Source organism: Protomyctophum bolini (genome assembly GCF_963924005.1).
Source record: "Protomyctophum bolini genome assembly, chromosome: 15".
Lineage (NCBI taxonomy): Eukaryota > Metazoa > Chordata > Actinopteri > Myctophiformes > Myctophidae > Protomyctophum > Protomyctophum bolini.
The window spans coordinates 17,842,826-17,864,761 of NC_137876.1; the positions used below are offsets into that span (position 1 = coordinate 17,842,826).

Below are 21,936 nucleotides of genomic sequence, written 5' to 3' on the forward strand. Positions count from 1 at the left end.
CACTTACAGGTTGAGGCATGTGGAGCGCAGGGACGGATGAACCCCCACAAGGGCCCCTGGGTCGGTAACATTTTTTTGGGGGCCCCCTATAGTGTGCGTGCGCGCAGACCTTTTCCAGTTTTGATAACATTTTTGACCTATAAATGTAACAAAATCAATGGCCAATGAAGGTCCCATGCAGGAGCTTTTTTCAGGGCCTCAAACCCATTGCAGAGCATTACATTTTCCCTGAAGGGCCCCTGGGAGCCAAGGGCCCCTGGGCCCAATGGCTAATTTGGCCCTGGTGGAGCGAACTGGCGCTGGCTCAGGAGGTGAAGATCGGCCGCTTCGGGAACAGGAAGGTTGCCGTTTCGATCCCGGGCTGGCTCCCCCAGAGTTGGTGTCAAAAGTGTCCGCCCTGAAACTGGGAGGTCGGAGGTTCGATCCCCGGCCCGGGTCAGAGTCATACCAAAGAAGACTGTAAAAATGGGACCCAGTGCCTCCCTGCTTGGCACTCAGCATCAAAGGGTTGGATTGGGGGGGTCAGATCAACTAATCAAAATGATTCCTCGAGCGCGGCGCACGCTGCAGCTCACCGCTCCTTGGATGCGGCTCACCGCTCCCAGAGATGGGTCAAATGGGTCGGAGAACAAGTTTTGATTGATTGATTGAAATCTTTATTAACAGTTTGCAGAATTACAGTACATTTCAAGCACAAACTCAATACAAAGACTGTTAACTGTGAGTGGACGACCCAATTAAGCCTTACACTTGTTTACAACAGGGTCCACATTGTTCAATTCATCAAAACATTTAGAGACAAACAAATAGACACTTCTATGTAGTTAAAGAACAGAACAGGAATTCATCATATAGGAAGCGAAAAGGGAAAAAAAATATATATACAGTGAGGGGAACAGGGGGATAAAAGAAAAGAGAAAAGAAAACGAAAGACAGAGTGTAGGGCGCCTGCACACAACACCATGCGTTGATGCCATGTGTGCATATGTGCAGGCACCCAACACCACGTCCATACAAAAACATAGTACAATCCATAGTACAAAGACAGAGTGTAGGGCGCCTGCACACAACACCATGCGTTGATGCCATGTGTGCATATGTGCAGGCACCCAACACCACGTCCATACAAAAACATAGTACAATCCAGATACAAATTCAGCTTTTACAGAGGCCAGTTTCGAATTGCAGCCATCCGTAGGTGCCCTTTGAGAGCAGTTTTGAAGGAGCCAAGGGATTCACATGTCTTAATGACTGTTGGTAGGGCGTTCCACATTTTGGTCGCATAGGAGCGAAAAGAATTTAGTCCCTTGTTTGTGCCGAATCTGGGTTGTACATGGTTTGTTGCACTCCCTCTGGTGTTGTGGGTGTGGACTTCGTTTACATTAAGGAAGTATTTAGACAGGTACATGGGTATCTTGGTGGTGTATCTAATCTTGTGGACCAGACCCATTGCAAGATGCTGTACTCTGTCGTCGACCCTAAGCCATCCCAGCCTGTCAAAGTGGGCAGGGGTGAGGTGGGTTCGGGGGGTGAGGCCAAGTAGGAGCCTGACCAGTTTGTTTTGGGAGGTCTGGAGCCTTGTTTTAAGGGCCTTTGAGGTGCTGTGGTACCAGGAGGTGGATGCATAGTCAAAGAAACCTTGTACAAGGGCTCCTGTTAAGGTCTTCAAGGTGTTTTTGTCGACCAGTGAGGAGATCCTGTAGAGGAATCTTGTTCTTTGATTGACTTTTTTGATTACGTTGGTGGCCATCTTATCACCGGAAAGATTGGCCTCCAGGATGGAACCTAGGTAGGTAATTTGATCCTTCCGTGTGATAATATCATCACCAACTCTAACCAAGAAGCCATCTGCCTTTTTGAGATTACTATTTGATCCGAAGAGAATGGATTCAGTTTTTCCCAGGTGTAAGGATAGTTTGTTATCAGCGAGCCAGGTGCAGATTCTACCGAGTTCAGAGCTGAGGGTCTTTTCAACCTGCAGTTTGTTCCTGTCCGAGACCAGCAGTGCTGAGTCGTCTGCGAACAGGAACAAGTTGCAGTCACAAGCTGAAGTCATGTCGTTTACATATATTAGGAACAGTAAAGGCCCTAGTATGCTTCCTTGTGGGACGCCACAGCTCGCTGGGAGGGGGGGGGACAGTGTTCCGTTCACTTCCACCATCTGTTCTCTCCCCTCCAGGTAGGATTGCATCCAGCTCACTGATGTGCTATCAAAACCAATAGCTTTAAGCTTGTTAACCAGTATGGAGTGGTTCACGGTGTCAAAAGCCTTTTGGAGGTCCAGCATGACCATGCCGCAGTATTTTCCAGCATCCACCTCGTGTTTGATGTGGTCGCTCAAATAGAGAAGGCATGTGTCAGTGGAGTGGGATGTTCTGAAACCAGATTGGAACTCGTACAACAATTTATTAGTGGCAAGATACTTTTCAACCTGTTCATAGACTATTTTTTCCATCACTTTCGAGATGGAGCTTAGAATAGAAATAGGGCGGTAGTTGCCGGGTTCTAATTTGCTCCCTTTTTTGTACAGGGGGGTTACTTTGGCCAGTTTGAAATCTCTGGGGACCTGTCCTTGTTTGATGGAGAGGTTAACTATGTGGGTGATGACTGGAGCTATGGAAATGGCTGAGTCTCTGAGAAATTTGGAGGGAATATTGTCATGGCCAGTGGCCTTGTGGGGTTGGAGGGCACTCAGTTTCTTAAGTACCTCCTCAGTTGTTACCATTGTCATTTTAAAATCATCTTTACAAACACCTAGGTTTTTGTAGAAGCCTTTGATGTGCTCTACACCAAAACGCCCAGAGTGGGAGGGCAGTTTGTTAACCAGCATTGTTGCAATGTTTGTAAAGAAGATGTTCAAGTGATTGGCTACATCAACCTTGTCAGTGATGAGTGTGTTATTTGATTTGATGTTTATGTTAGTAAACCTGGTTTTAAGTTTCTGACCACAGCCTAGTTGGTTATTTAGTAGCTTCCAGAGCTCCCGAGGATTGTTTTTGATTTCCTCGGCTTTATCATTGATAAAGTTACTTTTGGCTGATTTGGTCATGGCAATTACACCGTTTCTTAGCTTGTTACATTGGGTTTTAAGGATGCACAGTTTGGTTTGGAGATCACTGTCGAAGCGCTTAGCTAGCTTGGACTTGCATTTAAGAAGTTCAGAGCATTTGTTGTCTCTGGCTTTCATTGCAGTCAGTATGTCCGAATTCATCCATGGCTCCGAGCGGGTTTTGACCCTGATGGTTCTCAGAGGAGCCATGTTGTTTAGTACTGTTGTAAATTTGGTTTTAAAGCCAAGCCATGCTTCTTCGACTAGTGAGCTCCTGAGCACATCGGACCAATCCAGTCTCTCCAGTTCTAGGTTAAAGGCCTCACTAGAGTAGGTTTTGAGGTCCCTAGATATGACTGTTTTGTGACAGTCAAATTTTAGTTTCTGTATTTTGCGGGTACAGAAAATCATAAAATGATCACTGAGCCCACATACAATAACCCCTTTCTTGGAGATTCTGGATTTGTCCGAGGTCAGAATGAGATCAATGACAGTTTGAGTAGAATCACACACTCTTGTGGGTTGGGTAATTAGCTGGCTGAAACCATGCAGATCACAGAGCCGACTAAACGATTTAAACACAGGCACTTCCTTACGATGCATGTCCGTATTCCAGTCGCCAATCAGGATTTTCTCTACAGATTCCTCCCCAGCTAAGCACCCCTCAAGAATATCATAGAACCCGTGCTGATCAGGCGGTCTATAGACGGTGCCAACTAGTACTGATTTAGCATTTTTGAAAATTAATTCAACCCACACAGTTTCAATTTCATCATGCTGTAATTCAGTACGAGTAACATATTCAGTGTCTTTGTGAATATACATGCACACGCCACCACCATGCCTGTTTCTGTCGTTCCTAATGACAGTATAGTTTTCTATTTCTATCTCTGGGTCCTTAGTGGACTCGTCAAGCTTAGTTTCAGAAAAACACAGGATGTTTGCCTTACCGTTTTGAAATAGATGTCTGATCTCTGCCAGTTTGCGACTGAGGCTATTCACATTCAAATGAAACAGATGAAGGCCGTTGGTTTCGACGATTGTGTTAATTTCGTCTGTGTTGAAATAGTCTGAGGTGTGAATGTGGATGGGCGGTGGAATTTCCGTGGCTGAGGTGTGAGTGGGGAGGGGCGGTGGAATGTCAATGCCATTGTCCTCAGTAGTCCTGGATTGACTGTGCATGTCAGGACATGTCCTGCACATGTCAATGCCATTGTCCTCAGTAGTCCTGGATTGACTGTGCATGTCAGGACATGTCCTGCACATGTCAATGCCATTGTCCTCAGTAGTCCTGGATTGACTGGGGGTGTGGGGGAGGGGGGGGTGTTCCTCGGTTTCGATCACAGCCGGGTTGGTTTCAGCAAACATAACGCCCGCGGTGAAATAAGGGGGTCCGCTGGCGTTGGTTGTATGCTGTGGGGGAGAGGCTGGAGAGCGTTCCCAGGCTGATCTTGGAGTTGCGTCCGTGGTCAAGTCCATGGAGGCGGCGCTCTGGAAGCCGTGGCGCGTTGCGATGGAAACGGCTGTGGCTTGCGGAAGTACCTCTTGCTGTAGGAGCAGTCTCGCTTGTGAGACCGCTTGTGATCGTGTAACCGGTCCAGGATTGAAATGAATGTCTCCCGATAGCAACAGGCATAAAATAATCACAGTTCTGCGATCCATTTTGCCAGTCGGGGGCTTGTACTTGCGATTCGGGTTCGCTGTTAACAGGCCATGAATCGCCGCCGACCCAAAAGAAATGTGTTTGCATTCCAAACCATTTAGGAGGAAATAGTCGCTGTGAAACTCAAACTCCTCTGCTTCGTTTCCGTATCGTTCCATCTCTTCTTGGTGTAAACTCCATGTTGAATTAAAGCATGCGTCCGTAATCCATAGGATGAAGAATAGGTAAAAGGCGGAACAAGTTGAAAACATAGCTACCGGTTCTTGGTTGGAGAGAGCTCCTGGGAATGCGACTGCTCAGGTCGAATCTGATTGTGATGTGTTTCACTGTGTTTCACTGTTTCACTGCGGTAACGGTGTGTGACAAATCGTACGACTTTGACTTTTGACTTGAGCAAGACGCTGGACCCCTAATTTCTCCCAATGAGCATAGGTTTGTGGCTTGCATGGTTTCGTCCACCATTGGTGTGTGAATGGGTGAATGTAATGCACAACATTTGTAAATGAATAAGCGTTGTAAATTGGATAAAGGCGTTATATAAATGCATACCATTTACCTTCTGATTCTCAGATGGCCTCTCTAACCGCTCAGCTACAGCATCATTGGGTGGATCTTTGGTCCCCATGTGGATAGTTACAACACACACACACGGCACACGCACACACACACACACACACACACACACACACACACACACACGCACACACACACACACACACACACACACACACACACACACACACGCACACCATTTTAAATGGACATGACATGATGATGGACATAAATTACATCACTGATGACGTCAAGGCGTACAAAAAGCACAAAAAAGCACACAAAGGTCTATTGTCACGAACGCTATCGTACGCAGGATTTGACAGACACTGTGTGTGTGTTGGCACCTTAAGGCCTTAATTCTTTAGTACCGGTATGTGCTTTCTGTTCATGTTTCCCTGCCCCGCAGATGGACTGATCTTATTCCAACAGCTTCCATTTCAGCATTGGGTAATAGTATATACAAAGCTGGTTTCCAAACACTGGCTCACGGACACATTTCTATACAGGTCGGACACTTGGACACTAACCCAGGGGGCTCGGGAGTAGACGTTAAAATGACCCCCAGAAGTGTGGAATTCCGCTTTAAGTAGTTAGACAAAGCAGGAAAGGGGCGCACACCCGTGTTGGTGAGGTGCTGGCCTAAGGCAGTAAATAAGTAAAAATTTAAAAAAAGGCCGCACACACACACACGTATAAGCCATGATGCTGTATATTTATTGAATTCAATAATTATACAGCATCCTGGCTACGTGTGTGTGTGCGGCCTTTTTTCAAATTTTTACGCTTTAAGTAGTTAACCATTGTTGTTAACTTGTTACGTGTATAGCGACTGAACAGTACAGGGCCCAGGGGCCCAGGATCGAACACAAGACCCACGGCTTTACCAGTCTGGCCAACGACCACCCGCGTCAAGAAAGCTGAGCGGAGAGGCTCTATATGCACACAGAATAACCAATTAAATACCTAATTCCGGGCAAGGAACGTAAAAGGAGAAAGGCCGTCAGATTCGTCACACTGGGTGGGCAGAATACACATTAAACACATTATTGTCTGCTGTGTTGCTTTGTCGATGTGAACACTCACTGTGTCATTTTATAGAGGTATCTAAAGAGCACCGAGTATGTTTCTGAATACTAGTATCGCGACCAAATTTCTGTCTGGCATCCAAACCTTGCGATGACTCGAGAGACAGAAACGATACCTGCCGCTGTTTCGATGCCTCAATAAAATGATGTATACTGTGTGTGTGCACATAGAAAAGCAAGTGATTAGAAAACAACCTGTAATGTCTTCTTTTGTGTTCCTGAACCGATTGTATATGAAAAAGGTTGCAATCGTCCATGACTATAGTGTTTGTTCATGAGCTGGTCCATATACACTGCCATGTATTTCATGGGATTTCCGGTGTGAGGTTTGCCACCCATATGGCACTACTGTAGCCTGGCAAATAAGCCAGACTCAAATCACACTGTCAATTTGTTTTATGGCAATGGCTAATTTGTGTCTGGCGCATCCCTGGCGTTCATGAGTCACATGATCTCCCGTCCCTTCCTTTCATTACGTTCCTTGCTTCCGGGTGTTACCCGATGATGGGCCTACTAATTAAGGCTCTGTTCTATTTAGTGTATACAATGGTTCTCAAATCTTTCAATTTCAAGGACCCCCAACTCTGAGAGTGTACCAATGGAACCAAATTCTATTTGGTTCTCTTCGTTACACACCCGTACAAGACCATTTGGAACCCACTCAAGGACACCTTGAGGCCCACTGGTGTAGCAAACTGTTTGACCAGAATGGAACAGAGCCTTAACTTGTATCAAGCAGTATAGGGAAGGGGCCTAAGTTCTTTCCAAAATGGCGTACAGTATGTGCATATAGAGCCCCATTCCCTCATGTGAGCAACGTGACACTTCTTTCTTTTCAAAATCTTTTTATTCAGGTCTTTTGTAACAGAAGCCCAGGGGCAAGTATTAAACCGACGTATAAAATAAAACTCAATCCCCTATAACCCACCCTCCTCCCACCCACAATCCCAAGGATAGTCGGAAAAACAAGTCTGGAGGAAATAAAAAATAAATAAATCTATATACACATTATACACAAAAATACATGCATTTAAAAAAAATCTGTTGTGGTTTGGCGTTGGCCGAGGCATAGGCACGCGGCACACTATGCAGTTTGTGTGTTGTGGTGGAATGCCATAAACGGGCCCCAGGTCTTGTAAAACTTTTTTCTCAGAGCCGGAAATTGAAAACCTTAACATCTCCACAACTCGAGACAGGACATTATATCACGAAGCCACTGACGGAGCACGGGCGGGGCAGCATCCTTCCATTTGAGAAGAATGTCACGCCTAGCGAGCAACAAGGCAAAGTCGACCGTACGACACTCTATGCGTGTTAGAGGAAGGTCATCCCTTTACAGCAGTGCCAAGGAGAGCCACTAAGGGATCTGGGTCTAGACTTTGATGTAGAATGTTGGATAGAGGGGCGATTGTGGCTCAAGAGGTAGAGCAGGTCGTCCAATGATCCATGGGTCGGCGGTTCGAATCCCGGCTCCTCCTGTCTACATGTCGAAGTGTCCTTGGGCAAGACACTGAACCCCAAATTGCTCCCGATGTGCTGGTTGGTACCTTGCATGGCTTCTGCCACAATCGGTGTGTGAATGGGTGAATGTAATGCACAATCTATGTAAAGTGCCTTGGATAAAGGCGCTATATAAATGCACCATTTACCATTTAGAGTATTGAACACATTCCACCAAAATGGTTGTGATTTCGGACACATCCAATACTGATGGATCAACGTTGCATCACCGCTCTTGCACTTGTCACAGGTTGGAGTTACGTCAGGATAAATACTAGCCAGTTTAGCCGTAGACATATGAGCTCTATGGACTATTTTAAACTGCACAATGTCGTGCACAAAGAGAGGACTTGTGTGTGTGTGTGTGTGTGTGTGTGTGTGTGTGTGTGTGTGTGTGTAGAAGAAAAAATATAATCCCATACTTCATCAGACAGTCATGTGAGCCCCAGATCATGTTCCCAGTCGGCCTTTATCTTATATCTAAGGGCGCTGGCCTCAAATTTGAAATGATATCAATCATATAATATTGAAATGGCGCCCTTAATCGGTGGGTCAAAAGACAGCAATTCATCAATAGGGTTAGCATTATAGGCTTATCGGGGAAGCCAGGTAATATAGAGCTCACATAATGCCGGGCCTGCAGAAATCTGTAGAAGTGTGGTCTAGGTTAGACTATATTCCTTTGAAATGTGATCAAAGGATGCAAAGCTCCCTTCTATAAATAGGTCTTTAAACCATTTGATGCCCTTCCCATGCCGCAACGTGACACTTCTGACACCATTGTGATGACTGCTAGGGTTTACTTCTCCAGTAGACATGGTGACAAGCTTCTTCACAACAACTTCACTTTTATTAAACTTCATCTTAGCAACACACAGCAACGACAGCACAGCCCCGCTCTTTCTCCCTGGCGCGCTCTACCCCCCCCCCCCCCCCCACCCCCGCACGCGCGCATTCCGTGTCTTCACTGTACATTTCGTGACATGTCACAACAGCTTCGTATTCAATCAGAAACGCTCGCAACATTTTGTTTTGCTGCATCACGTGCAAACTAGGGTGAGCGGCATACGAACAATGAACTGAATAGATTCTCATGCTGAAGCTCATCACTTCTGATTGCCTACTATAATAACCATTTCAGCACCTGCACTTTGAAGCAGGGGAGGTATTGGAACGTTTTCTGATAGTATCTCCATGAGATTGCGTAAGCGAATATAGTGATCTCCAACCACATTTGGAACTGGTGGAAAACAGGAATACCCCGGGCCTGGGGCCGGTGCGCCTTAAAATGAATGCCTCATTAGGGTTTCCCAACAACAGATAATAATCACTACTGTTTTATATCCGTGGATAATTACCACTTACCACTTACAGGCTGAATAAAAAGGGGGGGGGGGGGGGGGGGGGGGTTTCTCACACTGTGTGTGTGTGTGTGTGTGTGTGTGTGTGTGTGTGTGTGTGTGTGTGTGTGTGTGTGTGTGTGTGTGTGTGTGTGTGTGTGTGTGTGACTGTGTGTGTGTGTGTGTGTGTGTGTGTGTGTGTGTGTGTGTGTGTGTGTGTCCTACACCAATCAGCAACAACAGTATTGTGTATAGCCATACTAGTAGTATATCTGTCACATCGATCAATGACAACTTTACTTTATGTGTAAAATAAATCCTATGAGGACACCAATGGAAACAAGCCATAGGCTTTCTTGGGTTTAAATTCTCTTAGCAGACCTTGTATTGAACTGTATACCTTCCTGTGCTTTTTTTCTGCAAACTGTTAATGAAGAATTCAATCAATAAATCAATCAATCGCTCGATCAATCATCTCAGATCCATTCCATATTTGGGCGAGTCTCACTGCTGGTGGAGATTTGCCCTTCACTGAGCACACCTTTCTAATTTAGCTAAATGCACGTTTCTGTTAAAAATGTCAATATGACTGGAAACTGTATTTAATTTGATAATTTAATTTGTGCTCTCAAGTTAGTATACGTCATGTTCTTGTTTAATGGAAAAATACTTAACATACATAAGTGGTCAAATGACATGCAAGATATGGTGTGGCAAAAAAAAACTAAACAATGTAAGCACCTATTTCTGTGCGCTTCCTGTGAAGATGGGTCCCACTTCCTGTCAGTGCGTGCGCTGAAGCTGCAGTCTGTCACCGCAAAACAGCTCTGTGTTCCATTGTTGTGTTGTGTTGTGTTGTGTTGTGTTGTGTTGTGTTGTGTTGTCTTGTCTTGTCTTGTCTTGTCTTGTCTTGTCTTGTCTTGTCTTGTGTTGTGTTGTGTTGTGTTGTGTTGTGTTGTGTTGTGTTGTGTTGTGTTGTGTTGTGTTGTCTTGTGTTGTCTTGTCTTGTCTTGTCTTGTCTTGTCTTGTCTTGTCTTGTCTTGTGTTGTCTTGTGTTGTGTTGTCTTGTGTTGTCTTGTCTTGTCTTGTCTTGTCTTGTCTTGTCTTGTGTTGTGTTGTGTTGTGTTGTGTTGTCTTGTCTTGTCTTGTCTTGTCTTGTCTTGTGTTGTCTTGTCTTGTCTTGTCTTGTCTTGTCTTGTGTTGTGTTGTGTTGTGTTGTGTTGTGTTGTCTTGTCTTGTCTTGTCTTGTCTTGTCTTGTCTTGTGTTGTGTTGTGTTGTGTTGTGTTGTGTAACTTGTGTTGTGTTGTGTTGTGTTGTGTTGTGTTGTGTTGTGTTGTGTTGTGTTGTGTTGTGTTGTCTTGTGTTGTGTTGTCTTGTCTTGTGTTGTGTTGTCTTGTCTTGTCTTGTCTTGTCTTGTGTTGTGTTGTGTTGTGTTGTGTTGTGTTGTGCTGTGCTGTGTTGTCTTGTCTTGTCTTGTCTTGTGTTGTGTTGTGTTGTGTTGTGTTGTGTTTTGTTGTGTTGTTCGACGTGAGCGCACGTTACAGACTATCTGAAAGGAATTCTGAATTCATATCTCTTGAACCCAGACTACTGACACAACTAACACCTCCAGTTATTATGGGTCACAACAAGAGAAGAGACCATCAACTGTTTGGTTTATATTTTTGTTAGTGACTGAGACAATATACACAATACATTCAAATCAATACAGAAGTCTGTGGCAGACACCGGCGTCCATAGGACGAAACATGTCTTAACAATAAGCCACAGGTTACAAAGCGACCAGAGACAAACCAACCACTTACACAAACATAGCATGGTGCTTTTTTTCAGAGCAGCAGACCACCACAGCACAGCACAGGAAACGTGACGTTCATAAATCAATCAAATAAACACTTTTATATAGGACCTGCATTTTGTAAACGGAGCTCAAACAAATAAGTGCAATATCAGTCTTATCTACTGTGTGTACAGTATACGTGGCATGAGTTTGGACACTCTGGAATACATTATTTTGGTTGAACGTTAACAAAATTGTCATACAATCGACTTGTGACACATTGTGACCGTATATGCTATTTCCAGCTTCGGTTGTGTGACGAAGAATATAGTAAAGAGTGCGTGATTGATTCATATACGATGACCTCACGAGTCCTGGCTTGAGTCTTTGATCACCGAACTTTGTCAGACATATAGAGTTAGATAGAGTAGGTGTAACATGACCTCCTGTTGTGATCTGACGATGATACACAGTCACTTAAGTAAAGGGCATAGTGGTTCTCAACGCAGGGTAAAGATTTGCCACTGCAGACACATTTTTCTGTGGACAGACAGGCGTATTGATGGCCCCTGCCCACCGTTAACGTTAACGTTATAATGTTCTGCCATCACAGGGAAAAGTACAGTCTTTAACAGAGGTGACAGTTCACAATGCTAAAGCACGCACGCACGCACGCAAGCTGCGTATTGTGACACATCTGTTAGAAGAAGACTGCTGCGAGCACCAAGCCTCAACCTTTCAACGACAGGAAATGCTCTCTCTGGGTAGTTAACTCACCACGCAGGCAGCACACACACACACGCGCACACACACACACACACACACACACACACACACACACACACACACACACACACACACACACACACACACACACACACACACACTGCACACACACACATCCACGCTGATGATGTCAGTCAGGACATCATCTTCCTACCTAGACTGCTGCAGGCGTTAGAAGAAAGTATTCCCCCGGGTGTATATATACTGTATATATATATACATACATATGCTTTAAAATAGTTATATTCGCAACACAAATTAAATAAAATAAGTTGCGAGCGGCGTGCATTATTCTGGTCATGGATAAGAGTGTTTCGGCTCAAGAGAAGTGAACCTGTTGTTGCGGTTGGACCTTCGGTGCCAAGACTTTTCATATAAAGAGGTGAGAGCGATTTTAAAGAGATTTTTTTTTATTGATCGAAACATGTCAGTATATGGATATGATTGGTGTGCGGAAACATGCAGGTTTAAAGCAAGAGTCAATCTTTTTTTTATTAACCCCAAATAATGTGTGTAGATGGTTTTCTCATTTGGTCAAAAAATGTATATAGTTCACTGACTGACTGAAACATGGGTGTGAAAATCATGCATGACAAAACACTTTCATAATATATGCACAAGACACAAGTATTGGAACAAACGATAGGCTCAGATCCATTTTCTCTCTCGTCATATTGGCGGAAATGTATTATTCACTGTGTTCCCATGGCACACATTCTTTTAACAATTCATTTTCAAAGCATTTCCAAAAGTATTTTATCCCGTATCCAGGCCTGTAGCACTCATACATACAGTGCATTTATGAGACGAAGGTGACAGTCACCCACGTGACAAAAAGAACAGATCTACAAGCTAACAACGTATCAGAAGTAGCACATGCATTCCTTCACGTAATGTTAGACAAAGACCATGTATTTTGTTGCTGACTGACCTCTATCTCCATATTTTGACATGTTTTCGTTTGTGAATCATACCACAGTCACACTCAAAAGCATCCAAAGTAGCAGATCTACAAGCTCCGTGGTGCGGAGAGATGCGTTTTGGGCTTGACCATTTTTTTAAATTTGAATCCTGAAGAGAGATAAGAGTTTTCCACTCGAAAGAGACGATAGCCCAAGAGTTGTAAAAAAACATTTCATTAATTCCAAACCTTTTCTGATTTCAAGTTATTTCCATGACCCTGGGTTCAATAAAAAAAAAAACTGAATGATCGAAATGTCACAAAATAATTTAATTTTACATTCCAGCACGCACGATACGGCATGTTTTCTCATCCTTCAAAAACACTGCTTTTGTTGTGCTTCAAAAATAATATTTGATGGGGAGTCGATCATGGCCACTGGGTTACTACTGTACAAAGAAATTAATTTAAATCGATAAACACTGAAGGATAGTATTTCACAAGCTTGTAGCTTAATTGTAGATCACAATTTTCGTAGAGTGGCACGCACACAACCAAGCATAAACAGACTTGTCTTTTAGTTCTACTGGATCTCTTCTCCACTAGTCCCTCCCTAACATTATAGTTAGGGAGTTTATATTTGTTGACGGAATTGTCAATATATTTAGTCTTAGTTTTAGACATCATATAGCTTAGTTTGTCAGTGAAAGAAAGCTAGTTGACGGACATTTTTCGTCATCGTCGACGAAATCAACATGGCAGAGAACCACCGAGATTTTCTGTGATTTTCAGAAACTCAAGAGAATCAATATGCAAACTCAAAGAAACAACGTGAGTCTGAAGACTCCTCATCTTATCAGAACCAGAATAAACTAGAACTGCACTCTGTCGAGTGCCTACTTGCTTGTTGCACACTAGTAGGCCATAAATGGCCATAAATGGCCTACTAGTGCGCAAGCAGAGCGCACAAGTACTTTCAACCGCTACAAACTGTCACATCTCGGCTTCTCTGTGAAGGAACGTTTGAAATGTTGAATTATTAGGTTTAGCTATTTGCTACCTACCTACTTTATGCATGTAAAAAGGTAGCATTATGAAGTATGGTACAAGTTTCTATGTATAAAATAAATACAGTTTTATCGATTTAGAATTATTCTGGATCCCTTTTTATTTTCTCAAAGAAAAATAAATCATCGATATCGGATGAAAACAAAAGGTATATAAACTGAAATTAAACATGTTATCACGTATACACAGTATAATTATTTAATTGCTTTAAATTGACTTAATCTTGGACTATAGTGATTAATACTAAATGCCTCTAGGTATGTAATTTGTAAGTTGATTAGCGGTATACTGTGGGTACTTTTTTTATGCGTATGCACCGTCCCAGCATATGACGTCAGGGTATAACTGGTATTACTAGCTCTCAATGATGACGTAATAAAGATGTGTATTAAAGGACCCAATGCCTTCGATGGTGACGTATATGTCGATCAATGTCGGGTGGATTAAAGGAAATGCCTCTATGTATTATGTAAGTTATAAATTGATTAGCGGTATACTGTGGTTACTTTGTGCCACTTTCGATGTGTATGCACAGTCCCAGCATATGACGTCAGGGTATAACTGGTATAACTAGCTCTCAATGATGACGTAATAAAGATGTGGATTAAAGGACCCAATGCCAGAGTGTAATTGGTTTACGATGGTGACGTAATGACGATATTATGTTTTAGTGTCGGGAGGATTAAAGGTAATGCTCCTGTGTGTACATGTAATCTGGCACCACTGCCGTATCAGGCGCAAGTATAGTCATTACGTCATTTGCTGGGACGGTGCATATACGCATCGAATATCGTCCTGGGCGAAACTAGTGCGTGTGCGCTCTGCTTGCGCAAGTATAACAACGTGAGTGTGAAGAGAAGACCCCTCATCTTATCTTCTCAGAACCAGGGCATCTCCCGGCCCCTCGAATGGAAACTGCTGTCGTTGTTTGCGTATATAGCTCTGTGATGATCTGCCAGTAGATAAACCCTGCTGTCCAGAGAGTGTTATAGAGAGGCAGGGGCTGGAAACTGGAAACTTTGGACAAAAGTAGAGAAAATAGCAAATCTGCAAGCTCACAACGCGTGGCGTTTGCGACGCGTTGAGAGCTTGTAGATCAGCTATTTTTGGGCCGCCACCCAGCACTCTTCAGCTAGTGGAGATGCGGTGTAACGACATGGATTTCTAAACAAATTACTGTGTTCAAGTTCAGGAGACTTTGGAGAAAAAAAGCAATTCTCCTGAATGCTGCATGGCTTCCGGCATGGCATGGAAAGGAGCTGCATTTTGCATTTCTTTCACCGTGTAGTAAACGCTGCATTCGTGGTCTGGAGAGGGCAGTTTTTTTTACAGACGCGTAAAAAGGGCATGGGCTGAAGCCCCCTTTGATGTCTATGTGTGCACGTCCCTGCTGCTGTCGTGTCCCCAAAGAGTTCTATATATATTTATATATTTATATATATATATCACTCTGTCATCCTGCCTCCAGTGGTCCTCCTCGGGGGACCCCCTCGTGCTGCCTCGCAAGTCACTGCAGGGTCAGACTTTTCCAGAGTTTTCTCATGAGTTTGAGCCTTTAGGGACAGACGGCGATTAGCCCACTGACCAACTGGGTCAGTGCAGGCCGGTATACTGTCTGGACCAATGGGAGCTCAGTGAGCTTGAGAACACTATTCCTTCACGTGCGTACTGTATACACGCACGGCAGTGGACGGATACCATGTGCCGAGCACGTGCACACAGCACGGATTACACGGGATATCGATAGGATTTTTGATATCATCGTTGTAAAAGTATACACGCAGGACACAGTCGATAGAACTGAGCTTGTAACACCATTCATTTAGTTTGACTTGATTTGGGCTGTTCTGTTCTTGAGCGAATTATCAAAAGAAAACCAACTTTGAAATAATAGATAATATCATGGTATTGGTAACAGCCTCTCCTGGTTATACTGTACTCATTCGGATGTGGATCAGAATTCAATATACCACAGACAAAACCGGACAGAATTCAACACCAGAAACAAAGAAAAGAGACACAGTGGTACATGCAGGACTGCTTCAAAACAAACCAGGTTCACACTAAACTTTCATGCGTGTCAAATCTGTGACATGCTCTGCTACTGTCGTTGGGACAACAAACAACAATACATATACTGTAGGTTTTAAAGTCTGCAACGGCTGGGGAAAAAAAAGGAAGGAAGGAAAAGGAAATGTCATGAACTACCGGTAATTGGAGTCCCACATAGTAGAAAATAATCCCATGTAATCTTTTAACCACATAAGCCCTATTTTATTTATTCAACTAACAAATAGCCAATCTACAAGCTTATAACGACTCACAATGCCATTTTTGAAAATATTTAGAAACAACAACAACTATTGAAAAGTTTGTACGGTAGTTAAATATTACAACCACAGTCCAGCATCTAATGCGGATGGTTTGGATGTGCATGCTTTTTAGAAGTGTATATAGTCATCCCATATGTTCTTTAGTCAAGGACACGGACAGTGCTTGTACATTTTGACTCTCACAACATTAATCAGACAATATTAAAGGGATTGTGACATTAAAATAAAGGTTTTGGAATTGTTCTTATTTATTTTTTTGGTTTTCTAATCTCAATTGCACCCAAAAAACATGAACTTTTAACATTCAGTAGATTTTCTGTGATCTGGGGTTTTCTGGCTCAAACAGGTGCTCTGATTTGCCGGCAGTTTGTGATGTAAGAGCCTGCAAATCCCATATATGTCAATGGGATTTGCCAGCAGATGTCACTGTTTTCACTGTGTTGCCTGTTTTTTCATTGTAGCTCAAAAGGCTTCCAAACCCCAAAGAAAACTTCAGACCACAGAAAATCCACTGAATGTTCAAAGTTAAGGTTTTCTGGGTGTAATTGAGGTCATAAAACCTAAAAGAAAAAAGAAAAAGAAATGAAAATGAATGTCATAAAACCTTTAAACAGAATGTTTTGACCCTCTCATAGCATAGCATGTTACACAGTCCAAATCAAAGTGTACAAAATTGACCCGTATACTTCCATTTGTTTGGATCTGGCTATATAGAGGTGACTGTGAAAACAGAACATTGTGACCTGCATGATGTGAATAAGTGAATATACTTGTGTCCAAAATATATTGTAATGCAAGACAGTATTTTGTTGAATATTGAGCCCGGCTGAAAAAGTCCACACATAATGATAATAAATAATATAGTCATAGTTAACTATGGAATCGTGCATTTCCCGTCAGTGTGTTGGTCGGGGTGAGAGAGAGCACGTGACAACACGTGACATCAGGGACGGAGCATGTGACATTACGTGACATCATCAGGGATGAGGATCCCTGATGTCATCAATACTAAGGCCATATATGGAGATCCCTGATGTCATCAATATTGGCCGGCAACTCTACACACCAACTCAAACCTTTACCCCAATCCAATCCACTTTATTTATAAAGCACATTGAACACAACAGAGTTGAAACAAAGTGTACTGTACACATTAAGAGAAATGCTAAAATACCAAGGGGCGAAAGCAATCAATTATAAACAGTGCAACACAATGACATATACTGCGGTAGAAGCAGGGACTCAACATGTTCGTTCGAACGCCAGGGAGTACAAGTGAGTTTTCAGACGTGATCTAAACACAGGCAAGGATTAAGAAGCTCTAACACGAGGTTGGAAGTTCATTCCACAGCGTAGGCGGCAGGGCGCTACACAACGGAAAATGACCTTTCCCCCTGGGATTTCAGCTTTGCTTTCGGGGATCTTAATTCTGACCTGAGATCAGATTCTAAGAATGTCTTCTATACATCCTGACAGTTTTCTGAAAAAGCTATGTTTCTATGTCAGCCGTTCTTCGTTTTTTTTCAAAAACAGCAGACCTACAAGCTCGTAGCGCGCCACTCGGTGGCGCGCTATGAGCTTGTAGATCTGCTATTTTTAAATAGCTAAAGCATGACGTGATGCTAATGGGTTAAGAAGTGACTGTTCAGTCGACCTCAGGGCCCCTGTCGATTCTTTGGAAGCTACAAGTTCCGATATGTAGACTGGTGCCAACCCATTTACAGACTTTAAAATCAACAAACATTAAAATCTTCAACTGGATCCTGTATAGCGCACAGGGAGCCAGTGTATAGGGAGGCGAGAAATCGGGGAGATGCGGTCATATACTTCCGGTGCCCTGTTAGGAGGCGATCGGCCGGGTTTTGGACTAACTGTAGTCTAACCGTTGGACTAACTGTATAGTCGTGTGCATTACAGTATAGTCAAGGCGGGTTAGATCACCATATATGGAGCTGACTTGTGTTGACATTCCATATGTTCATCCTTCCCCATCCATCCTTCCTCCTCTTCGATGTCTCCCTCATGAGTGTTGACTGATACCTGTCCATTTAAACTCTAGACGGGCCTGCCCCAAAGTTATTAGTGCAGCCGTGCCCGGCAGCCGGCGAAAACTAGAGTTCTCAACAGGCCCCGAAAATTAAGATCTTACCCCCCATGCCAGAGCGCCAGCGTTCGCCCAGCTGTCTGTTGTCACCCATGGACAGATGTTGATCTGACCCCCCCCCCCCCCCCCCATTCCAAAGCGCCAGCACTCACCCAGCAGTCTGCTGTCACCCGGGCGGATGCGTGCTTCTCGCTCTCAGGCGTCTAAGGGCCGATTCATACTCCTATTTTAGAGCCGAATAAAAGTCGGTTCGGGGGGGCACGGTGGCACAGTTGGTAGTGCTGTCGCCTCACAGCTAGAAGGTCCTGGGTTCGATTCCCACTGGGGACACTGTGGGCACTGGCGGCGTGTTCCCTCCTCCGCGTCATCAGTGCCCATACCCGAGGTGGGGGTTGGCGATAGGGCCTTTCTGTGTGGAGTTTGCATGTTCTCCCCGTGTCCCCTAGGGTAGATACCCTCACAAAAACATGCCGTAATCCTGGTCTCTAAAACTACCTCCCCCTGGCCAGCCGGGGCGCCTGATGGAGGGGAAAGGACCTGGTCGGAATAACGTGTCCCTTCCACACGCTATGTCCGGCCAGGGAAATTCCCCTCTGTCAGGTGAAAAGAAGCAGCTTGGACTCCTCATGCATAGAAGGAGGCATGAGGTCAGTCCGCTGCCCCCCCAGGTTGGCAGAGGAAGTGTAGCGCCCAGGATTACATTAGATAATTGGCACTGGGTGAAAAAGAAAACTGGGTTACAAAATCGTGGGATAAAAAAAAAAAAAAAAAAAAAAAAAAGTCGGTTCGGCTCTGTAGAGCCTACAATTTGACGTCATTTGAGGTTCGGGGGGGCGGGTACCGTCCTAAAGTCGGCTCTTCGGTGCTACTGAAAATTTCTGACGAGCCGAAATCATTTCGGCACTACAGCGCCGAAACAGCGTAAAATAGGAGTATGAATCGGCCCTTACTGGTTATATAGTTATAGTCATAGTTAGTGCTTGAGGTGGATGGCTCTTTAGGCCTCAATGCCAGGACTTAGTTGCATCTTTCCTCACCCAACCCAATCGCTCCACATCCAGAAGCACAGTAAATAAGTGACATACGGTATCATTTAATTCGTGACATTAACGTGAATGTTTAAAGTTTCAGCAAAGATGGGCTGTAGCTGCAGTTCAGACTACACAGACAACGACGAATGGATCGAGAACTTGGATGAAGTTTGTGATCAATGCAACTGTGACATGCCACCTCAGACCTGCAATCCGGTGAGTTTTTGTCTGCAACTTTGCATGTGTTCTTCTATATGGCCTGTACCTTGCTTATTTTCCTTTCGGCTGTTCCCTTCAGGGGTCGCCACAGCAAATCATCTGCCTCCATCTCAACCTGTCCTCTGCCTCTCCAATTCTTTCACAACAACTAACATCATGTCCTCTTTTCAGTTTTTTGTCCCTCTGATGTACTCGTTCCTGATCCTATCCATCCTTGTTACTCCCAGAGAGAACCTCAACCTTTTAGTCTCTGCTACCTCCAGCTCGGCTTCCTGTCTTTTCCTCAGTGCGACTGTCTCTAGTCTAAACCAACCATACAACATAGCTGTCTGTCTCTAAACCATACAACATAGCTGTCTGTCTGAAAACCGTTTTATTTTTGTTGGTATTTCACTTTGCTACTGATGATTGTAAGCAACAACAAGTATTTGCAGTTTGAGCTGAAAGGCCCTTTTTGATGTCAATCAATCAAGTCATCTCAGGTCATCTAAAGCGGCAGATGCAAAAATCGTTTTTTATATTAAAATTATATATATTTTTAGGGGCATGTCATGTGGTCTACCTGCAAAGCCTTTGTAGATCGTGATCTACCATTTGGGCACCACTTAACGTCAGATCAGGGGTTTTTGTCGGCGAGAGCCAAAAATGCTCCCTGACAGCATAATCGGAGCAAATACCGGGCAGTGTGTACGAGCCTTAACATGTTGACTATACACTACACTACACTAATAAGGACACATAATAACTAATAACCCATCCGTTACTACATGTGGAGTCAACTCCCGCAATTACCTTCTTCCATAGTGCGCTGCAATGTAACCAGGATGAGCGGCCCGTCAGGGCCACAAAATTCTAGTACCTGTATATGGGGTATTTTCACGTTTTTGGCTCTGGGAATCAAGGCAACTTCCCCTTGAAATGATGTAAGTTAAAGTTTATTTAAATGTTTTTTTGGCTTTATTTTATATTTTTTATGGAGGGACAGACAGTAGGCTGACAGGAAATGGGGAGAGAGATGGGGGGGGGGGACATGCAGTAAAGGCCGTCGGGATCGGGAGTCGAACCCGTGGCACACTGCCAGACTGGATTACCAGCCAAGGTGCCTGGACCGCTGAGCCATGGCCCAGCCCCGCAGGCCAGTTAAAGTTTATTTGAGACGCGTAAACAGGACATAAGCTCCTGGTTCCACCACCCTGGAACCGTCGGTTCCCAAGGCTGCTTTATGCTTATTTATCTCAGGGCGGGGGGAAGTTGTTCTTTTGTGCGAGCAATTAATCGGAAAACTGTAATCCTTCCATCGGCGTTCCATTGCTTCCTCCCATGTGGATTAGACATGGCCCGTTCTAAAGAGTCAGAGGAGAATAACACATGTGACCACTGTATATGAGCCACTTAGTCTGCTCTCACAATACCTGTGACAATTTATTCTACACACTAGCGTGTGTGTGTGTGTGTGCTATTTATATAGCATGTTGTTTACACAGATGCTAGGGTTACCTGGCCGCTATCCTAGTTTCTTCGAAGCACTAAATTGTTTTTCTCTGCACTCTATTTATGGCCCTATATATATTTACCCTGTTGTTGTTTACTGACTAACATGGTTCATGTGAGACAGTGGTTTTCAACCAGTGCGGTCCTTGAGGGGGTTCCAGGTGGTCCCCAGGTAAACGATGGGGAGTTGGTAACCAAATGGACCCTTATAGAGCTTTAACTCTTGAGAGCGTACACGGGTCCACTTGATTTCATTTTACGCTCTCAAGAGAAAGTCTACAGATTTAGAGAGAATGTAGAATATTGTTTGATTTTTGATTAATGTTTGCCTGTTGTCTATCCTAATGGCACGAACATCAATACAGCATGGAACTGTGGACAAGATCTTATCCAACAGCAACACAATATTCTTTAGTTTTGGGTCTGAGAGGCTTTAAATGTCATCAAATGGTGGTGCCGTGGCTTAAATGCCGAATAAATAATAGCCTTGATATGAAAAAGGTTGAAAACCACTGATGCGAGAGAACAAGAGCATTTTGTTGAATGCCAAAATTGTAATTGTAACTGTATTGTGAAAGTCCACTTAAACTGCATAAGGGAAATGCACGTGTCCTACAAAGTAAAGGTGTCGCATTATTGGGATCTTAAGAGTTATAGTGTCGAAGTGTCCTTGAGCAAGACGCCGAACCCCTAATTGCTCTCGATGTGAAGGTTTGTGCCTTGCATGGTTTCCTCCGCCCATCGGCGTGTGAATGTGCGCGCGAATGGGTGAATGAAATGCACAATCTGATCTGAAAAGCGCGTTTGGATAAAAGCGCTATATATAAATGCACCATTTACCATTCATGCATAGCGGAAATGTTATTTTCGCCTGTGCTCAAATACCAATAACATAATAACAAAACAAACCTTTTCCCTCTCTCGTCACACAGTACACAGATGAGCTGGTTCCATACCCCTCACAGCACTCACAACATTCACCTCCGACGTCCCCTCTACCAGGTACACTACAAACCTGTCTGTGTGTGTG

General features: G+C 44.0%; 1 protein-coding gene across 1 annotated transcript in view; it reads left to right on the forward strand.

The window, feature by feature from the left end:
- The first annotated feature begins 12,033 nt into the window (after positions 1-12,033).
- Positions 12,034-21,936, forward strand: part of lck (LCK proto-oncogene, Src family tyrosine kinase) — a 37,146-nt gene continuing 27,243 nt past the window's right edge. Inside the window, exons 1-3 of the mRNA XM_080784393.1 lie at positions 12,034-12,141; positions 19,291-19,412; positions 21,839-21,908. Coding sequence (XP_080640519.1) covers positions 19,302-19,412; positions 21,839-21,908 — 181 coding nt within the window. The 5' untranslated portion in view covers positions 12,034-12,141; positions 19,291-19,301. The remainder of the gene's footprint in view (positions 12,142-19,290; positions 19,413-21,838; positions 21,909-21,936) is intronic.